This window comes from Synchiropus splendidus, chromosome 10 (genome assembly GCF_027744825.2).
Source record: "Synchiropus splendidus isolate RoL2022-P1 chromosome 10, RoL_Sspl_1.0, whole genome shotgun sequence".
NCBI classification, from domain to species: Eukaryota; Metazoa; Chordata; class Actinopteri; order Syngnathiformes; family Callionymidae; genus Synchiropus; species Synchiropus splendidus.
Window position 1 is genome coordinate 18,275,042 of NC_071343.1, and position 15,715 is coordinate 18,290,756.

The 15,715-nt window shown below is 43.6% G+C and overlaps 1 protein-coding gene and 4 non-coding genes across 5 annotated transcripts; all 5 read right to left on the minus strand.

The window, feature by feature from the left end:
* Window positions 1-7,317: 7,317 nt before the first annotated feature.
* Window positions 7,318-7,399, minus strand: trnas-aga (transfer RNA serine (anticodon AGA)). Its single transcript has one exon. It is a non-coding gene; the product is annotated as a tRNA-Ser (tRNA).
* An 832-nt stretch (window positions 7,400-8,231) lies between these two features.
* On the minus strand, window positions 8,232-8,313 carry trnas-aga (transfer RNA serine (anticodon AGA)). Its single transcript has one exon. It is a non-coding gene; the product is annotated as a tRNA-Ser (tRNA).
* Window positions 8,314-9,932: 1,619 nt separating this feature from the next.
* On the minus strand, window positions 9,933-10,014 carry trnas-aga (transfer RNA serine (anticodon AGA)). The gene has a single exon. It is a non-coding gene; the product is annotated as a tRNA-Ser (tRNA).
* Window positions 10,015-10,813: 799 nt separating this feature from the next.
* On the minus strand, window positions 10,814-12,417 carry LOC128766185 (uncharacterized). Its single transcript, XM_053877630.1, has 4 exons — window positions 12,245-12,417; window positions 12,001-12,161; window positions 11,732-11,884; window positions 10,814-11,601 (listed from the first exon to the last, which is right to left on the minus strand). The coding sequence occupies exons 1-4, from the start codon at window positions 12,366-12,368 to the stop codon at window positions 10,840-10,842; spliced, it is 1,200 nt and encodes a 399-aa protein (XP_053733605.1). The 5' UTR covers window positions 12,369-12,417; the 3' UTR covers window positions 10,814-10,839.
* Window positions 12,418-15,586: 3,169 nt separating this feature from the next.
* Window positions 15,587-15,668, minus strand: trnas-aga (transfer RNA serine (anticodon AGA)). Its single transcript has one exon. It is a non-coding gene; the product is annotated as a tRNA-Ser (tRNA).
* Between the last annotated feature and the right edge of the window lie 47 nt (window positions 15,669-15,715).

The following is a 15,715-nucleotide window of genomic DNA, read 5'->3' on the forward strand; positions in this document are numbered from 1 at the left end:
CAATACAAACAATATAAATAATTTGCTGATGCATTCACAATATCTATGTTCCCACTCCAATGATCACATTAACCCTCTTCAGTTAAACAGATATTTGCAGACTTTGAGGCCGTGCGTTGTCGCCATGCTTTCTCAAACTGCAATGGAGAACCAAAGAGTCAGTCAAGAACCAAAGTGTGGATATAGAAGGTGAAAGTGGAAACAGTTTGACGGTATCTCCAACAGTTTTGCCTCAGATGCTGTTTGAATTCAGAATGGATTGTTGGTCTTTTGTTCATGGTGTCTTTTCCAGTTAGTAGCAAGTTTAACTTGGACTGCAGTCTGACTCCCCTCTTTCAGTCACTCACAATGGGGTCCACTCGAGAAAAGACCCAGTGAAGCTTGAGTGTGATACCATCCTGTAGTGTTTTGATCTGCATAAATGACATTTCTCTCATGATTCTCCGCCAAAGAGACGAAGGTAAGGCCGGTTGCCTTATTTTTCCGTCTTGTCCAGGTCCTTAAAACAAGGCAGAGCAGAGTGTGTGCATCAGGAGGATGTTCCCTACTGAGACCCCTAACGCTCACAGTCATGAAGTAGACCTCATATCAGTGATGCACCTGCTTATCTTCACCAAAATTGGCATATAGGTGAGTTAAACAGGTTCCAGAGCAAACACCAGACAAACCCTGCAGCAAGGCACATATCAAAATGTTCTGGTGGAACTTTCTAGCTAACCAAAACGTGGAAATGAAACGCTTGCTTCTTCTGATTTTTTAGGATGTGGAGAACAATACAATTAAACATTCCATTAAGGTGGACCAGAACGTTCTTAATGTAACTGAGGTAGTGAACTAATAATCTGTTCATCAGCTATTTCAGAACATTTCAGAATATAATGTATATGTCTTACCACTCGACCCCTCGCCCAGGGTCAAATAATTTTAGATCCAACATTTGCCGAACACTAATAAAAGGTGTCAGGACCAGTCAGACTTTCTTCTACTGTGGCTGCAGTTGACCCTGGACAGGAGTCCGACACGTTTCCTAGATAAGTCGGGTTTTGTGTTTCACTGGGCCTCTGTTAGAATATGGCGTGGGGTTTGTGTCAGATGTGTTCCCTTTCCTCTCACCTCTGGTTCGACACTCCCTGTCATGCCATCGGGCACGGATATGGAAATGTGGAAATCCCTGTTTCAACAATGAGCTCATCTGCGTCCGGGCATCGCTACCCTGGCCTCTGCCTCAACCCTCGGCGGGCACTGCAAGGCTGTCCTAGATTTCCCCTTCGACACAGCTGAGAACTCCACCAACACTTTGTTTATACTTTTCCACTTGGACGGTTGGTGCCACACGTGTGCAGTGAACCAGGTTCCACAGGAATGTAGACACATACTTCACCAAGAGTCGCGGGCTTTCATGGGAAGCTCCCAAAGATGATACTCATGAATTTACAGACATTTCAAAGGCCTTTAACAGGTCATTAGCCTTTGAGGAGGTTACGGAACATTAATTTAGTGTATTGCTATTGTCTCTGATGTATTTCCCACCAATCTGACCCAGGATTGATCGTATCCAACACCGTATACAACTTCAACTGCGTTCATACTTGGGTTAACTAACCGCTTACAAGATCAAAGGCGCTGTTCCCGGTTTCATAGTGTCGCAAATGTGAGCTAAACTTGTACAAAACAAATTCTGATTTCACAATCTGAAGATTCAAGCTCTGTTGTTTAACAATAAAAAAAAAGATTCATATTTGTGTGTAAAAATTATACGTCCAAAAGTGTGTCCATTTTCTTCAGCAATGTGTCAAGTATATGTTGATAGGGCTTTATCCATTGTTGGATAACAATCCATTGTTGACCAACTGGAAAAGATGGAAACATTTGGTTTCTACTCTGAACATTGACTTGCCGTCATGTTTTTGGCTCATTCATTTTCAATCAGACAGAACATCACAACCTCTTCAGAAAAGTTGGGGAAAAGATTTTCTCAATAATGTTAGAAAGATCCTGTAAATCATCTGGAATCTATGGGTGGGTCATCCACTAAACTTCTGGACTGTAAAACAAACCTCTGTGAGTTTTCTGATACTATAAATCAGGAGTGCGATTATTATACGCGCCAAATGTCAGTCAAACACAGGATGGTTCCTTTTCAAAAACATGAAGAGCAGTGTTTTTGTAGCATGTGCTTCAGAGATTCTTGCGTGCTGACCTCCAAAAGTAACACCTCCACTTGAGGTTTCTTGCATGGCCCGCTTCAAAGCTCCTAGGTCAACGCAGTATTTCCTCTTCTGACTCAAAAAGATGGTGTCTCTATAGAGACAGACTCTTGCCAGATTCAAAGTGTGACCCCTTGTTTCTTACACTTGAACCACGAACCCATTTCCCACTTTCACCCCTGGGATGAAGAGCAGGGATTGATGGCCCCATCCTGTCATTCTTGCAGCTGTTCCCATCCCTTTCCTCTCCTTCATCCCTGCCTTTCCCCGATATTTTTCCACCTCGCTCCGTGCTATCATCTGCCTTCCTGGATTCCACCCGCCGCTCTGGTACATGTTTCATATGTTCCAAGAATGCTGCCTTTCCCTTGCACGCTCTTTATCTACACTCCCTATACACTGTACTTCTGAGCTCTGTTTCCTCTTACAACAACAATCTGTCAAAACAAACATCTCACTCACTCAAAATGCACATGGAAAATTAAAGAGCGCTGATTGGAGGCAGGTTATAACTCACTCCCTCTATTCGTCATGGAGCAAAAGTGCATCTCTTTTCAGACCTGATTTAGTTTAGTTTATGGATTTAAAAATATCATGCAAATATTTTTACATAATTAAACCACGTTGCACTTCTGCTGAAACTTTAAGGTTGAAAATCCTGCTGAAGCGATCCATCAAATCAATCTTTCCTCTGAGCAAACATGTTGCAGCAGGTTGGCTGGACTGAACCAGTTCTCTATCCTGGCACACGTCGCTTCCAAACCTTAAACGCAGTGGGGGTGGTGGCTGCAACCGCCTGCTCCTGGCAAACTGCATGGGAGGATGACCCGCTTTCCCAGAGCAGTCGAGGAACAGGTTTTACTTTTTGAATGTTAAAAAGGAATCTCATGCAGAGAAGGATTAGTCCCAGATCCCACCCCCCCACTTTCATACTTTCATCTAAGCCTCTATCTATCTATTAACTCTGATTGCCTGAAATAAAATTGCGGGAAGTCAAGATTTAATTTTTGTTTAGCGTGTCAATTTAAATGATCTCAGTGGTTGCCACGTTTTGCACTCACAACATTTCACTATATAGCAGGAGGACACTTTTTCCATTATCAATATACAGTTATGGTCTCATGTAGATGGACTGGTGAGGTTTCATGAAACGGTGTCCTCAATTTCAGGACTCTAAATGTTTCGGCTTTGAATAACTACTTCATTGAGACCTCAAATCATTTCAAACTGAATGTGATACTTTATGGCCTTTGAAAATGAAGATACTGTTTCATGAAGCCTCACCAGTCCATCTGAGAAGCAGTTTGGATATAAAGTGAATCGTTACAGCTGAGTCTGATGGAAACCAATGGAGAATTACAATGCATCTATACAGGGTCCCTATTGTGCATTTTATTCCCCGTCAGTGATCAAGTGTCACATACGAATGGAGCAGTTTGCATCAAAATAAAATGTGAAATGTATTTCTCATAAATTATTGCGTTGACGTTTTTTAAATGGCTGCCTTTGTTTTACATTGAGCAAGCGACAAGGACTACGAAAATAGGCAAAGTGCCATGTACCCACAGGTCCATTTTAATGGACAAAGAACAGAAGCATGTGTCATCTCAGCAGCGCTGTCATGCAAAACTAGGTATGTAGGGAGGAATCCATATGCCTTATCAACAATTTATGGTGCTTTTTTTTGCTGCATTTCACATTGTTTTCCTTCCAAGGATTCCTTTCAGTTTAAAGGATTTGGAGCCTCTGTGATAAATCCTTATTGAGACATTATTTCAAAGAACTGGTCCAGGTTTAACAGCCCAGGGACTGTAGCAGAGGAGTTGGCATAGTTTAATGACTCATGCTGACTGTAGAGAAGGAAACAATCTTGCCTTCCAGGTGACACTGAGAATATTCTCTGGATACTTTTGTGTATTAAGGATATATTAGAAGTACACATACTATAGAAAGAATTAAGGACCTCATTTTATTGGCCATGGCATTGAGTTAGACTAATTCTAACTGAGGTGAAATGGTTTCCTGACAACCCAAGGAGATGATGACTACAGAAAACAACACAGATAGTATCTTTTTTTGGAACGGCAGTTGTGCAACTAATCTATGCCAACAGCTTTTCAGGTAAACAATGCATTTTGTATGAAAGCATCACGTCCTATGACTTCTTCTTTCCAGCCAATGGCAATTTCCTACGAGCATATCATGATTCAGCAGTTTGCATTTTCTCTACATTTGAATTCCTCGACAAAGCAAGTGCCAACTTGTAGGGGCAGATGAAGACTAAACCATTTCAAGGAGAAGTGTCAGATTCCTTTGCTGAGTGCCTTGACGGAAGTGTGTTTTTCAGCCCTCTGTGTGTGGAGCACTCAGATTTAGTGTCTGGCTCACCTCTCAGGTCAGCTGGCAGCCAGATATTAGAGGTTGTACTCATGCTACTGATCCATCACTCTCGACCAGACTTCATTGAAAAGATATTCCAGTCAAGAAAGTTGTGCAATTCCTGTGAGTGTGAATGGGAAGTGGACAGATTTATCCACATATGTCACATATTTCCTTTATTAACGTAGGCAGTATTATGCATTGAATTAGTTATAAGTGTCACTATTTCACATTGTTATGTGAATGTGAGAGTTAGATGACATGCCAAACGGTGTAGGAGAAACTGCGCTGCAGGCGGAGCTTGTAAATAGTTCAGCCTGAAAGTCGTGTGTTAAACTACAGTGAAGAAAGCAGCATCATTCACTATTTATAAACATTTAAACCAGCTTATGTGCAGTAAAAAGTTGCGAGAACACTCGATATTGTGGCTAAACTGAACATACTAACAGTGTTTGCGTCTGTCTTTCTTGGTACAAATTATATAGATGCTAAAAGATTTACGGCCCCCTATACGGAGGCCACCATGTTTGGGAGAACTGCCTGTTTTAGCAGGGCTCTCAAACTTGTCTTCAGTATTTCAGCAAAGTTGCTTGATGCTGCACTAATTTTGAATAACACAATACCACCGTGATACAATAAATTACAGTTGAAGCTCCACTACATTTTGTTTCCAACTTCCTGGCAGTGTTTACATTTTGACAGCGATGCATTTTTATAAAAAGCCCTTCTTATAAAGTTATTTCATATGTCGAACTAAAATGCAGAGCTTCATTTAATTTCCATTGAAGAAGGAAGGCTGCCATTGGTTCATGAGTGTGAGTGTGATGAGGATGATCAAGGTAAATGAAGGTGGAAAATTCTGGCTGGCTGTGGGGAACACAAAAGGACAAAAAGCAAAGGAACCTTAAACCTTAAAGAGGGCCCTTAATGCGCAGAAGTACCCCTAAAATGTCTCTGAATGGTCCTTAAATTCCGATAAAACTCCTCACTGGATACACAAATTTAGTCCAGATGTGAGAATAAAAGAATAAAAAGTCACCAGGTTTGCATCCAATATTAGCACAGTTGGAGCCCTAAAGCGCTTCTGAAACCTTTTTAGTAGCATGTTGCATGAGAATTGCAGCAAGATACCGAGGTTTCAGTCCTGTTTCGGTGTGGTATATCATCTTCAAAAGTTGTCTTGAAGACTAATAGCTGGTTCAGTTTCAGCCCTGCATGTTGTTACTGGAAGTCTCGGTGTGCTCTCTCAACCGGCAATCGACTGTTAAAACATGATCCTACATGTCTAATGAATCACGCTCAGTCGGATTAAATAATGCCATTCACGACAATATCATATTGCTATCGCTCATGGGGTCCTGCAGTTTGACAGTGCTGCATACGTGACATTCCCAGACCTCATAAGAGAACAGGTACTCAGACGCTGCAGCTCCTCCCTGGCCCTCGGCCCACTGCAGTCGGGTTAGGAAAACAGCAGAAGACAGGAGACTGGTGGGATTATGCTGGGTTGTTTACAGAGAGAGGCCGTAACCATTTATATCTTCAGTTCAGCTCCTGTCGTCCTCTGTACAAGCCAAACAACAGAAGTTATTTACACTTCAAGGGAGCCTCTTGCACACTGCGCTCATGCTAAATTATTAGCAGTCGAGCTAAAGAGCTGTGACGTAAAGCAAACCCTGCTCACCTCGCAGAGAGCCATTCGTAGTCAAATATTGATCCAAACCTCCTCATTCTTCACATTCCAACATACATTCATTACATTAGACGGAGTTTAAATACTTAACATGTGACAGAAAAACACACATTAAGACAGGGTGTCAAACCTTCCGACACAAGGCAAACAGTCCTCATTGCCTTTATAACTGGCACTCTTTATAACAGGATATATATCTGGTACATGGATATAACACCTTTGCTTACCTGCAAAGCGCACAATTTTTAACGTTTTCTTCATGTATTATGGTCAAAACAGGTAAGAGACAGTGCTCTTATCTGGTTCTTGACCAGTTGTCAAATCAAACTGAAGTCAGTGTGTCATGATGAACTAGCATTTTTCATGGATTCTGTCACATACTTTCTAGACACTATAGATCAATGTTGATGCACCAATTCATCTGTCAGTCAAAGCAGCGCTGCTCACCGCAAAGACGCCGGTCAAATGCTCAACTTCAGCCGGTTTTTAAACCTGATGCGCCTCTGACTTGACCACACACCTTCACGACAGAACCATGGACTGATCCTTGCTGGACCCATGACCCAAAAGACTGTCTGCTAAGTGCCAACAGAGCTAACAGCTAATGTGACGTCTCGCTTCAAAACTTAATTGACACTTGTGGACTATCAAAGTTTGCTCAGTCGGCAGAAAACTAAATGCCCAACAAAATAAATGTACTGAAAAATGTAGATGAAAACTCATTGTTTTTATGAAGCAAATAATGTGAAGGACTTTTCTGTAAACTCTCCAAACTACAATACAATAATCAAATCCGAAACAGTTATTCAAAGTAAATAAATCCTGATATACCTTGGCATTTTACCTACACTTTTTCACAAACTATAAGGGATTTTCAGCTAAGCGCAATTGCGCTTTGGCTGAGGTTCCATTGGTGGTGAGCCTTTATTTTTAAATGAACAATTAATGCATGGCTTAAAAAGGTTGAAAATCGTTGATCGAGAAAATAATGAATAGTCCATATTTACGATGAAAAACGGTCCGGAAACAAAAAGGTTGCGTTGTCGGCAGGATTCGAACCTGCGCGGGGAGACCCCAATGGATTTCTAGTCCATCGCCTTAACCACTCGGCCACGACAACCGTGCACCCTATAATTAGTAAGTGTGTTTAAGAAATGTACCCCAGATAGAAGCTACGTTAATCTTTTTATATGTAATTCAGAACAGATTAAAAAAACAACGTCAACAGCACCTTAATTCACCACAACGCAATCGCACCCAGCAGAGCGCACACTACATGACCGTCAAACAAAAGATGGGATAGAGCGCCACGCTGTGGCAATGGACCACAATAACGTTTACAGCTGAGGGCGAGGAAATGGGAAATAATCCGCGCCTGATCAAAATAAAAAAAGAACTTAGGAAAAACCTAAGTTGAGCTTCGTCGTGTAAAAAAGAGCAAATGGGAGCGAGACACGAAGGTTTTGAGCATACAATTAACAGATAACAATTTCACCGAAAGCATCAGATTAAATGTTTAAGACCACAGCATTTAAAACAAATGGATTTCATGTCATGTCTGTGACTCCACTGTGATTGATGGAAAAGGTAAGCTAATAAGTCGTCATGTAATTTGCTCTGTCAGAACGCGTCACACTGCCCCATGGAGACATGTGAGTTAGACTTATAAATATTGGACTTTAAACAAACTGCGCGTGACTCTTGAATGTTTATGTGTGCTGCTTCGTATTGGTCTCACCTGCTTTAACCTTACAACACAGTACAGTGACGGAAATGGCATCCGCTTTTCTGCTGCTTGTTCTGTTCACCACTACCTTTTAGCATCGTACATTTGAATGTTATGTTCGCAACCGGAGACATGGTGAGTGCAAAAGGGTTCCGTTTTTGAACATCTAATAATATTATCTAATTAATATTAGATCTTACTTCGTTACTGTGGAATGGAAAAGTTGCGTTGTCGGCAGGATTCGAACCTGCGCGGGGAGACCCCAATGGATTTCTAGTCCATCGCCTTAACCACTCGGCCACGACAACTGATGACACTGTGTATACGATGCACCCTAGCGGCCTAAACTGGTGATACCAGGCAGTGGGGAAGATCATGATTTAAATTTACTTTATTAACTAACAATCAGGTTATGGTCTGTGTGTCGGACACAGTAGTTAGTAATACCGGGGCACCACAGGGAACTGTTTACACTACGGACTTCAACTATCGGTCAGAGACTTGCCACCTTCAGAAGTTCTCTGACGACTCTGCCATAGTTGGATGAATCAGCAAGGGTGAGGAGACTGAGTACAGTGCTGTGGTGGAGGACTTTGCTGCTTGGTGTGAGCTGAACCATCTGCAGCGCAATGTGGCTAAGTCCAAAGAACTGGTGGTGGACCTAAGGAGGACCGAGTCACCTGTGACTCTGTTTCCATCCAGGGGGTCAATGTGGATATGGTGGAGGACTGTAAATAGCTTGGGGTCCACATAAACAACAAACTGGACTGGGCTCGGAACACTGAGATCCTTTACAATAAGGGTGAGAGTCGTTTCTATTTCTTGAGGAGGCTCAGGTCCTTCAATGTCTGCGGAACAATGCTGAGGATGTTTTATGAGTTGGTCGTGCCCTGTTCGCTGTGGTTTGCTGGGGCAGCAGATTAACGGTGTCGGAAACAAGCAGACTCGACAGACTCATCCGCAAAGCAGGTGATGTGGTGGGGGTGAAACTGGACTCCTTGGATGGTCCTGAAACTAAGGAGCATCCTGGACAACATCACCCACCCCTCCATCAGCTCCTAGTCCTATACATGGACCAATAGACTGAGACTACACAACTCAAAAACCGAGCGCCACAGGAGGTCCTTTCTTCCTGTGGCAATAAAAACATACAATTCGACCCTGAAAAAAATACAATGAAGGGTTTTTTGGCACATTTTCTGTTGTTGAACTACATTTGTTGCACATTGTTTTTCTAAGATCTTTTGTATTACTTTTTTTTGCACTTTATAATATTATTTCTTTTTAATTCATTGTGATATGTTGTGTACAGAGAATGTTACTAACTCCCTTGGGATTAAAAATAATTAATTTTTCTGATTCTGATACTTCTGGCACTTCTCTGTGTTTGCTCACGATAAAGTACTTGGTTTTACTTTTTGTCTAAAATGCAGCTACAGTCAGTTCAAATGTCATCCTGTCATGAACCGATACCATGATTTGTCTCAGTGTTCAGAGTGAAAATACACTGACTTGTGTTCCACTTCCTCCTGCAAGAGACTCAGAATTTTAGCCTCCTCAGTCTGAGAAAAGAAGACTGTCTTCATGGATCAAGATGTCAACTGCTTTTTGACACACTTTAATGCAGTATTGAATACTGTGTACAGGTGTGGCTCCTGGACCTAGAGTTTAACCCAGGTAGTAGTTGCTCTTCGGATTACTGTTAACCTTAAAAGTAGCTTCTTTTGAATAATGTTGGGTATCATTTTCAACACTCAAAGTCAAACGGCTGTGAGTGTGTGTTTTCGTGATGCTATATCGCTATCATGTCTCATTTTAAGCAATTAATGTTAGATTTTTTTTAACTGTGTGGGCTCGAGGTTTGTCATGCGATCCAAGTTTGGTAATGCTGTTTTTATTATTATTGACTGAGCCATAGAAAAAGATGCGTTGTCGGCAGGATTCGAACCTGCGCGGGGAGACCCCAATGGATTTCTAGTCCATCGCCTTAACCACTCGGCCACGACAACTGGTGACATTAGCTATCTGACGCACCCTAGCGGCCTGAATTTGTGATAGCAGGCCGTTCATTTTTCTCAAATGGGGCACGTTCAATATTGTTATTATTACGTTTCTCCATGTTATCATTATATTAACGCAATACTTTTCATGGAGGCAGTGTTTGCTCACGAAAGACTACTTGGTTTTACCTTTTGTCAAAAATACAGAAACACTCAGTTTAAATGTTGTCATGTGATAAAGAAGCGAAATCGTGATTTTTCTCAGTGTTGACAATCAAAATACATTGAATTGTGTTCTTATTTCACCACCAAGACACTCAGATTTTGAGCCTACTGACAGTCCTAAAAAAGGAATGTTCGTCGATCAAGATGTGAACTACGTTCATGTGTCATTCGTCGTTTAATGTTCGAAAGGAAAACCGCAAGCTCGCGGGTTCAAATCCTGCTCCGCCCCCGGTTCACGTCGTTTATGAAAAATGGGAAAAACTTGGATTGGAATACAGATTCTGGCCATTATATATCCAATAACTTATTTACAGTTTCTAATCATTAATTGATGATGCTGTTTAGACTGACAATTCCTGGGTAAAATGGAGCCACTAACAAGTTCTTTATCATGAAGAACTACAAGTCATGTGATCATAATACACGCGTGAATAAGTTTATTGATGGTACTATACATTCCCTAATGTGAGGTGGGACTGGAAAATGACATGTCCACAATAATAAAACCAGAGTGCAGTGAATGTAAAAAAAATAGCCTTTTATTTCATTTTTTATTTCATATTTACAAAGGTCTGCCAACATTGAGTAATTCCAATACAACAAATACAATTACAAAGAGTCTTTCCACTCTTCAAAGGTCTGTCCAGATGCAGGGCAGTACCACTTGCCACGCACCTGAGAGTGGCCGGTTGATTTAGTCTTTGCTTTGCCACAGTGCTTGCACTGATAGTGGTACTGCTCTTTCGAGTGACGTTTTCTTGGAGGCTCACCTCTCCTCTCTCGCTCCTGATCCTCAAGGGCTGCCTTTTGCAACCTCCTTTGGCGGTGGCGATTTGTGGGGTCAAGTGCATTTGGGTGGGTTGGAGAAGGTGCTGAGGATTGTTGCTGGGAGGATGTTGAGGGTGGTTGGTAGGTGGACGACCAGCCCTGTGTGGGTGCTTGGGATGTTGATGGCCAAGCATAGAAGTGTGGTGGGGGTACTTGAGGGTAAGACCACCAGCCTTGAGGGTGAGGTGGGGGTGCGAAGGGCCAAGCCTGAGGACCGGTTGGGGGTGGCTGGTAGGAATAGATCCAGCCATGGGGTTGTACCTGGAGTGTTTGAGGGAGCGGAGACCAGCTCTGGTAGTGCACTGGGGGCCACTGACCAGTTGAAGAGGGAGGAAACCCTGCCCTCTGTGGAAGTGGTGCAGGTGTTCTGGTGCTGCGCCGCTGACGGATCCTTGCCTCACCCTCCCGATTCTCAGGCTCCAGGAACTCAAGAGGCGCTTGTCCATGCTGTACTGGCTGTGAGGGGAGGGCACGAGGCTCAGGTAGCGGTTCCTCAGTCACAGCGTCCCATCCAGGAAATCCTGGGGAATCACACCTGGGGTCCTGTCACAAGAAATAAACCAATCAAACCAATTGTAAGAATCTCACACATGAGAAAATATATCAATAAACCCACATCCCTTATGGTAATAAGAGGAGTATACCATGTTAGATGACACAAAATAACTCTTACCAAAGCTGGGGTGAGGGGCTCGCTCTCCTCAGATGGGGACGGGACAGATGTGGCGGCAGTGTCACTCTCCTCCAATACAGTTTGCACCGACCAGGAAGAGTTGGCGGTCTCCTCAAATGTGTGGCTGGGACCTCCACTTCCAAACATAAATTCCTGGAGAGATCAACAAAACATGACGCTTGTATTATAAAGACTGCTTCTGTTGTCTTTAAGAACAACTTATTGCTTTTCCAAAAGCATTTGATGGATGATCAAACTCATAGTGTTACCTGAAAAGTAGCGTCTGTGACGTCTGACACAGTCGTATCTGTGCTTTCCTCGTCCACGACTGCATCCAATGTGCCTGGCTGTATCTCACTCATGTCCTGCTGGGTCTGGAGATCTCCTCTGTTTGAGTGCGCTGGGAGGTATTCCACTGCAATACGTTCTCCTGCAATAAATAAAGAGGAGTTCTTTTACCATCCAGGTCACAGCTTTGCTCTGGTCATCATCAACAGCAGTCTATTTTCTTACCAGTTTGCTTCCCGGGTGGAATAAACTCTGGAAGAAGAGGTCTTCCCAAGACTCTGTCACTCAGTGCATTCACATCAGACACTAGACGTACATCATATATTTTGGTCCTGGATGGCTCTGTCATCCAAACACCTCGTGCCGAACTGCTGATGTTCCACCTTGACACACCCTCAAACCACTGGGCCGGCGGCAAGGGACAGAAGGGTGGTGGTGGTGCATAGACGTACTCGGATGGATTGAGACGGGACCTTTTGTCCCTCTCACAATCTGTGAAATACTCACAGCACCTCCTCACCCATTCCTCACTGTGAGCCTCTTCAAAGGCCTGCTGCAGGTAGCTCGAGCTACTCCCTGCTGTTCGGGGACGAAGAAGGGTCACACACGTCCTGTCCAGTGCCATGTGAGCGCTTAAGACAGCAGGGAATCTATTGCGTGTAGCTGGGTCCAGCTGCTCCAAAATGTCCTTGCTCCAAGGACAGATGAGTATTTTGCACTTGCTGCACCTTGGGTAGTCTGCTCCAATGAGATAATACCTTGTTGCCACGTCGATGACCTCTCTGACTTTCGGATATATACCAGAGCAGTGCATCTTGCGGTCGCATCGGGTGCATTTCAGAGGAATGCCCCACATCCGCATTGGCGCCCAAAGGAACATCCTCTGACGAAAGTAGTCATGGGGATTTGGTGCCGATGATCTTGTTGGGTTTGGGGGATGGTGCCAATTGTCCTGAATGTCCTGCTTCAGCTGCCCAGTAGGCTCATACAAGACGTGAGCAATCCACTCCCGGTCACTTGGCTTGATCACCCTGAGGAAAGACTTTCGCAGAAACCTGGCACAGCTTACATCTGGAGAATACAGGAGTGCTGGTGCTGCTTGAGGAGGTGCAGGGACAGAATGGAGTGGTGGGCCGCTCTGGGCTACTGGTGCCATCTCAGGTGCTGTTGGAGGAGCATCTGTGGAAACAACGACAGGCGTCAGGTCCGGGGCTGACTGGCAGGCTTTAACATCTTGGGGGAGGAAGCCTGGTGCTTGTGTGAGCTCCTGTGCAGGAGCAGTGGAGGAGGAGGCTGAGGGAGAAGGAGTCACAATATTGGAGATGTCTACGGATGGCTTTGCAGCATGACAGCTCTCTAGGTCTGGTGCAACCGCCTGACCACAAGCGGAGCATGTCATGGAATCTGAAGACCCCTGACTCACAGACGCTGCGCTGGCTTTTGGTGCGTGTTCCGCTCCAGTGCTGGTGCCCTGCGCAGCCGGTGGGTTTGCCTCAGTTGGCTCTCCTGACTGTAGAGAGAGAGGGAAACGAAGAAGTTAATTTCAAACAGTTGTATATGAGAGGTCAGTTATCAGGGGCAACAAGCAGGAAAGGTTTGAATCACATAAATCCAGTCAAGCTGGATGCACAAGTACAGTCATGACCAGGTATTCATAAACAGTAGAGTGTGATGGATGACAATGGGTCTGTATTTATGTTAATGTGATGTGTTAAGAGTCACTGTAGGTGGGTATCAATGGGCCATTAACGCAAATGATTGGCCTGTTAATCCACATATGTTAATGCCACACTCAACAGGTGTGAAGTACCTGTTATTGTACACTTCTGCTCAACTCAGAAGTTGATCTGCCTTGGAATGGAGATCAGGAGAACAATGTATGGGGCTAAAAGTTGAATGACTCAATAGTACTTACCTCATGGTAACCACAGCCACAAGGGATCTTTCTGCCAAAGACGTCGGTTTTTCGTACAGTTTCCCCAAACTGCGGTGTCAGAGGACAGCTTTGGATCCTCTCATTCACTGCCCTCCAACGTCTGCTTCCGGGTCTCTGGCCAGTGGAAAATCTGTATTTTCCCTGGGCGTACAGGGACATAACACCAGCCCAGAATGAATCGGGTTTACCAGACTTTGGCATGTCTGTGGAATAGGATTCATGACAATGCACATATGAGAATGACTTTCTTACAGTCGTGTTAGACAGCGATTTATCAAACATCATACAGCTCCTCCAACTGTGCTACATTACGAACATCACTATATACGTGAATAAATGTCACTTCTGAGAACATATTGTCAGAGGAAACGCGATTTTTCCTCCGCATGAATTTATTTATTTTATTAGGTGGATGTATCCAAATCGGTTTTCCAACTTGACACCCCACTGATTTATCAAACATGATATAAACACCCGTTTTATCACACGTGGTGTTTACGCGTTCACTTCACGTTACGATTAAACTTCAATTATACATTTGGAGAAACGGGCGCTAAGTTACGTTCTAATAATCAGATGGTGAGTCCTACTTACTTGAATTTTCCAGGCGATATGGTAGGTCTGAAATGAAAGTGTCCAGGCGATATGGTAGGTCAGAAATTCAAGTGTCCAGGCGATATGGTAGGTCCGTCTTTCATGGAATTGACAGACGAAATCACTGCTCGCAAACATTTGCACCTTCTTAACTCTCCGCCGAAACTCTAGTGTACGTCTGATTGGCCCCTTCGTCGCCATGGTCGAAACTTCCAGACACACCATTGGCTCTTATCCCCCTAAGGGGCGGAACTTATTCGAGGCAAATGATTGGCTCTTCTGCACCCACTGTTCCGGAGCTGGTAGGACTTTGGTAGGAAGTGGTAGGACTATGGTAGGACTGTGTTAGGACTCAGTAGGAAGTGGTAGGACTATGGTAGGACAATGGTAGGACTGTGTTAGGACTTAGTAGGACTTTGGTAGGAAGTGGTAGGACTTTGGTAGGACTTCATGAGTCGTCCATTCGGACAACTGAACACATGACGCATGCTAGCGGCCAAAATTCGTGATACCGCGCAGTTTATTTGCGCTGTATTGTTCTTCATCTTTTAATTAATTATCATACTAATCAATGTTATACTTTAATGGATGCAGTTTTCTCTGTTTTTGTTCGCTCTTTACTCATATTTGATCACCACATTTATCTTTTGGACTCCCCCCTCTCATCGTAATAATTATAGTAAAAAAACTGCCACATTATTATCAAAACCTTTACAAACATCCCAGAACAGAGGTCTCACACAGTCAGTTTGGTGACCCCTGCTGCATACAGATGTGGCCCCGAAGCCCAGAGCTTAACCATGTTAATAGTTGCTCTTCAGATTACTCACAACCTTAAAAGTAGCTTCTTTTGAATAATGTTGGGTATAATTTTCAGCACTCAAACGGCTGTTTTCGTGATGCTATATCGCTATCATGTCTCATTTTAAGCAATTAATGTTAGATTTTTTTTAACTGTGTGGGCTCGAGGTTTGTCATGCGATCCAAGTTTGGTAATGCTGTTTTTATTATTATTGACTGAGCCATAGAAAAAGATGCGTTGTCGGCAGGATTCGAACCTGCGCGGGGAGACCCCAATGGATTTCTAGTCCATCGCCTTAACCACTCGGCCACGACAACTGGTGACATTAGCTATCTGACGCACCCTAGCGGCCTGAATTTGTGAT

Bases quoted from the DNA above. Each gene is read 5' to 3' on its own strand.
- LOC128766185 (XM_053877630.1), bottom strand. From the start codon at position 12,368: ATGACAGAGCCATCCAGGACCAAAATATATGATGTACGTCTAGTGTCT. The intron at 12,162-12,244 runs GTAAGAAAATAG...TATTTATTGCAG, and splicing joins TCCACCCGGGAAGCAAACTG to GAGAACGTATTGCAGTGGAA. The intron at 11,602-11,731 runs GTAAGAGTTATT...TTCTTGTGACAG, and splicing joins AGCCCCTCACCCCAGCTTTG to GACCCCAGGTGTGATTCCCC.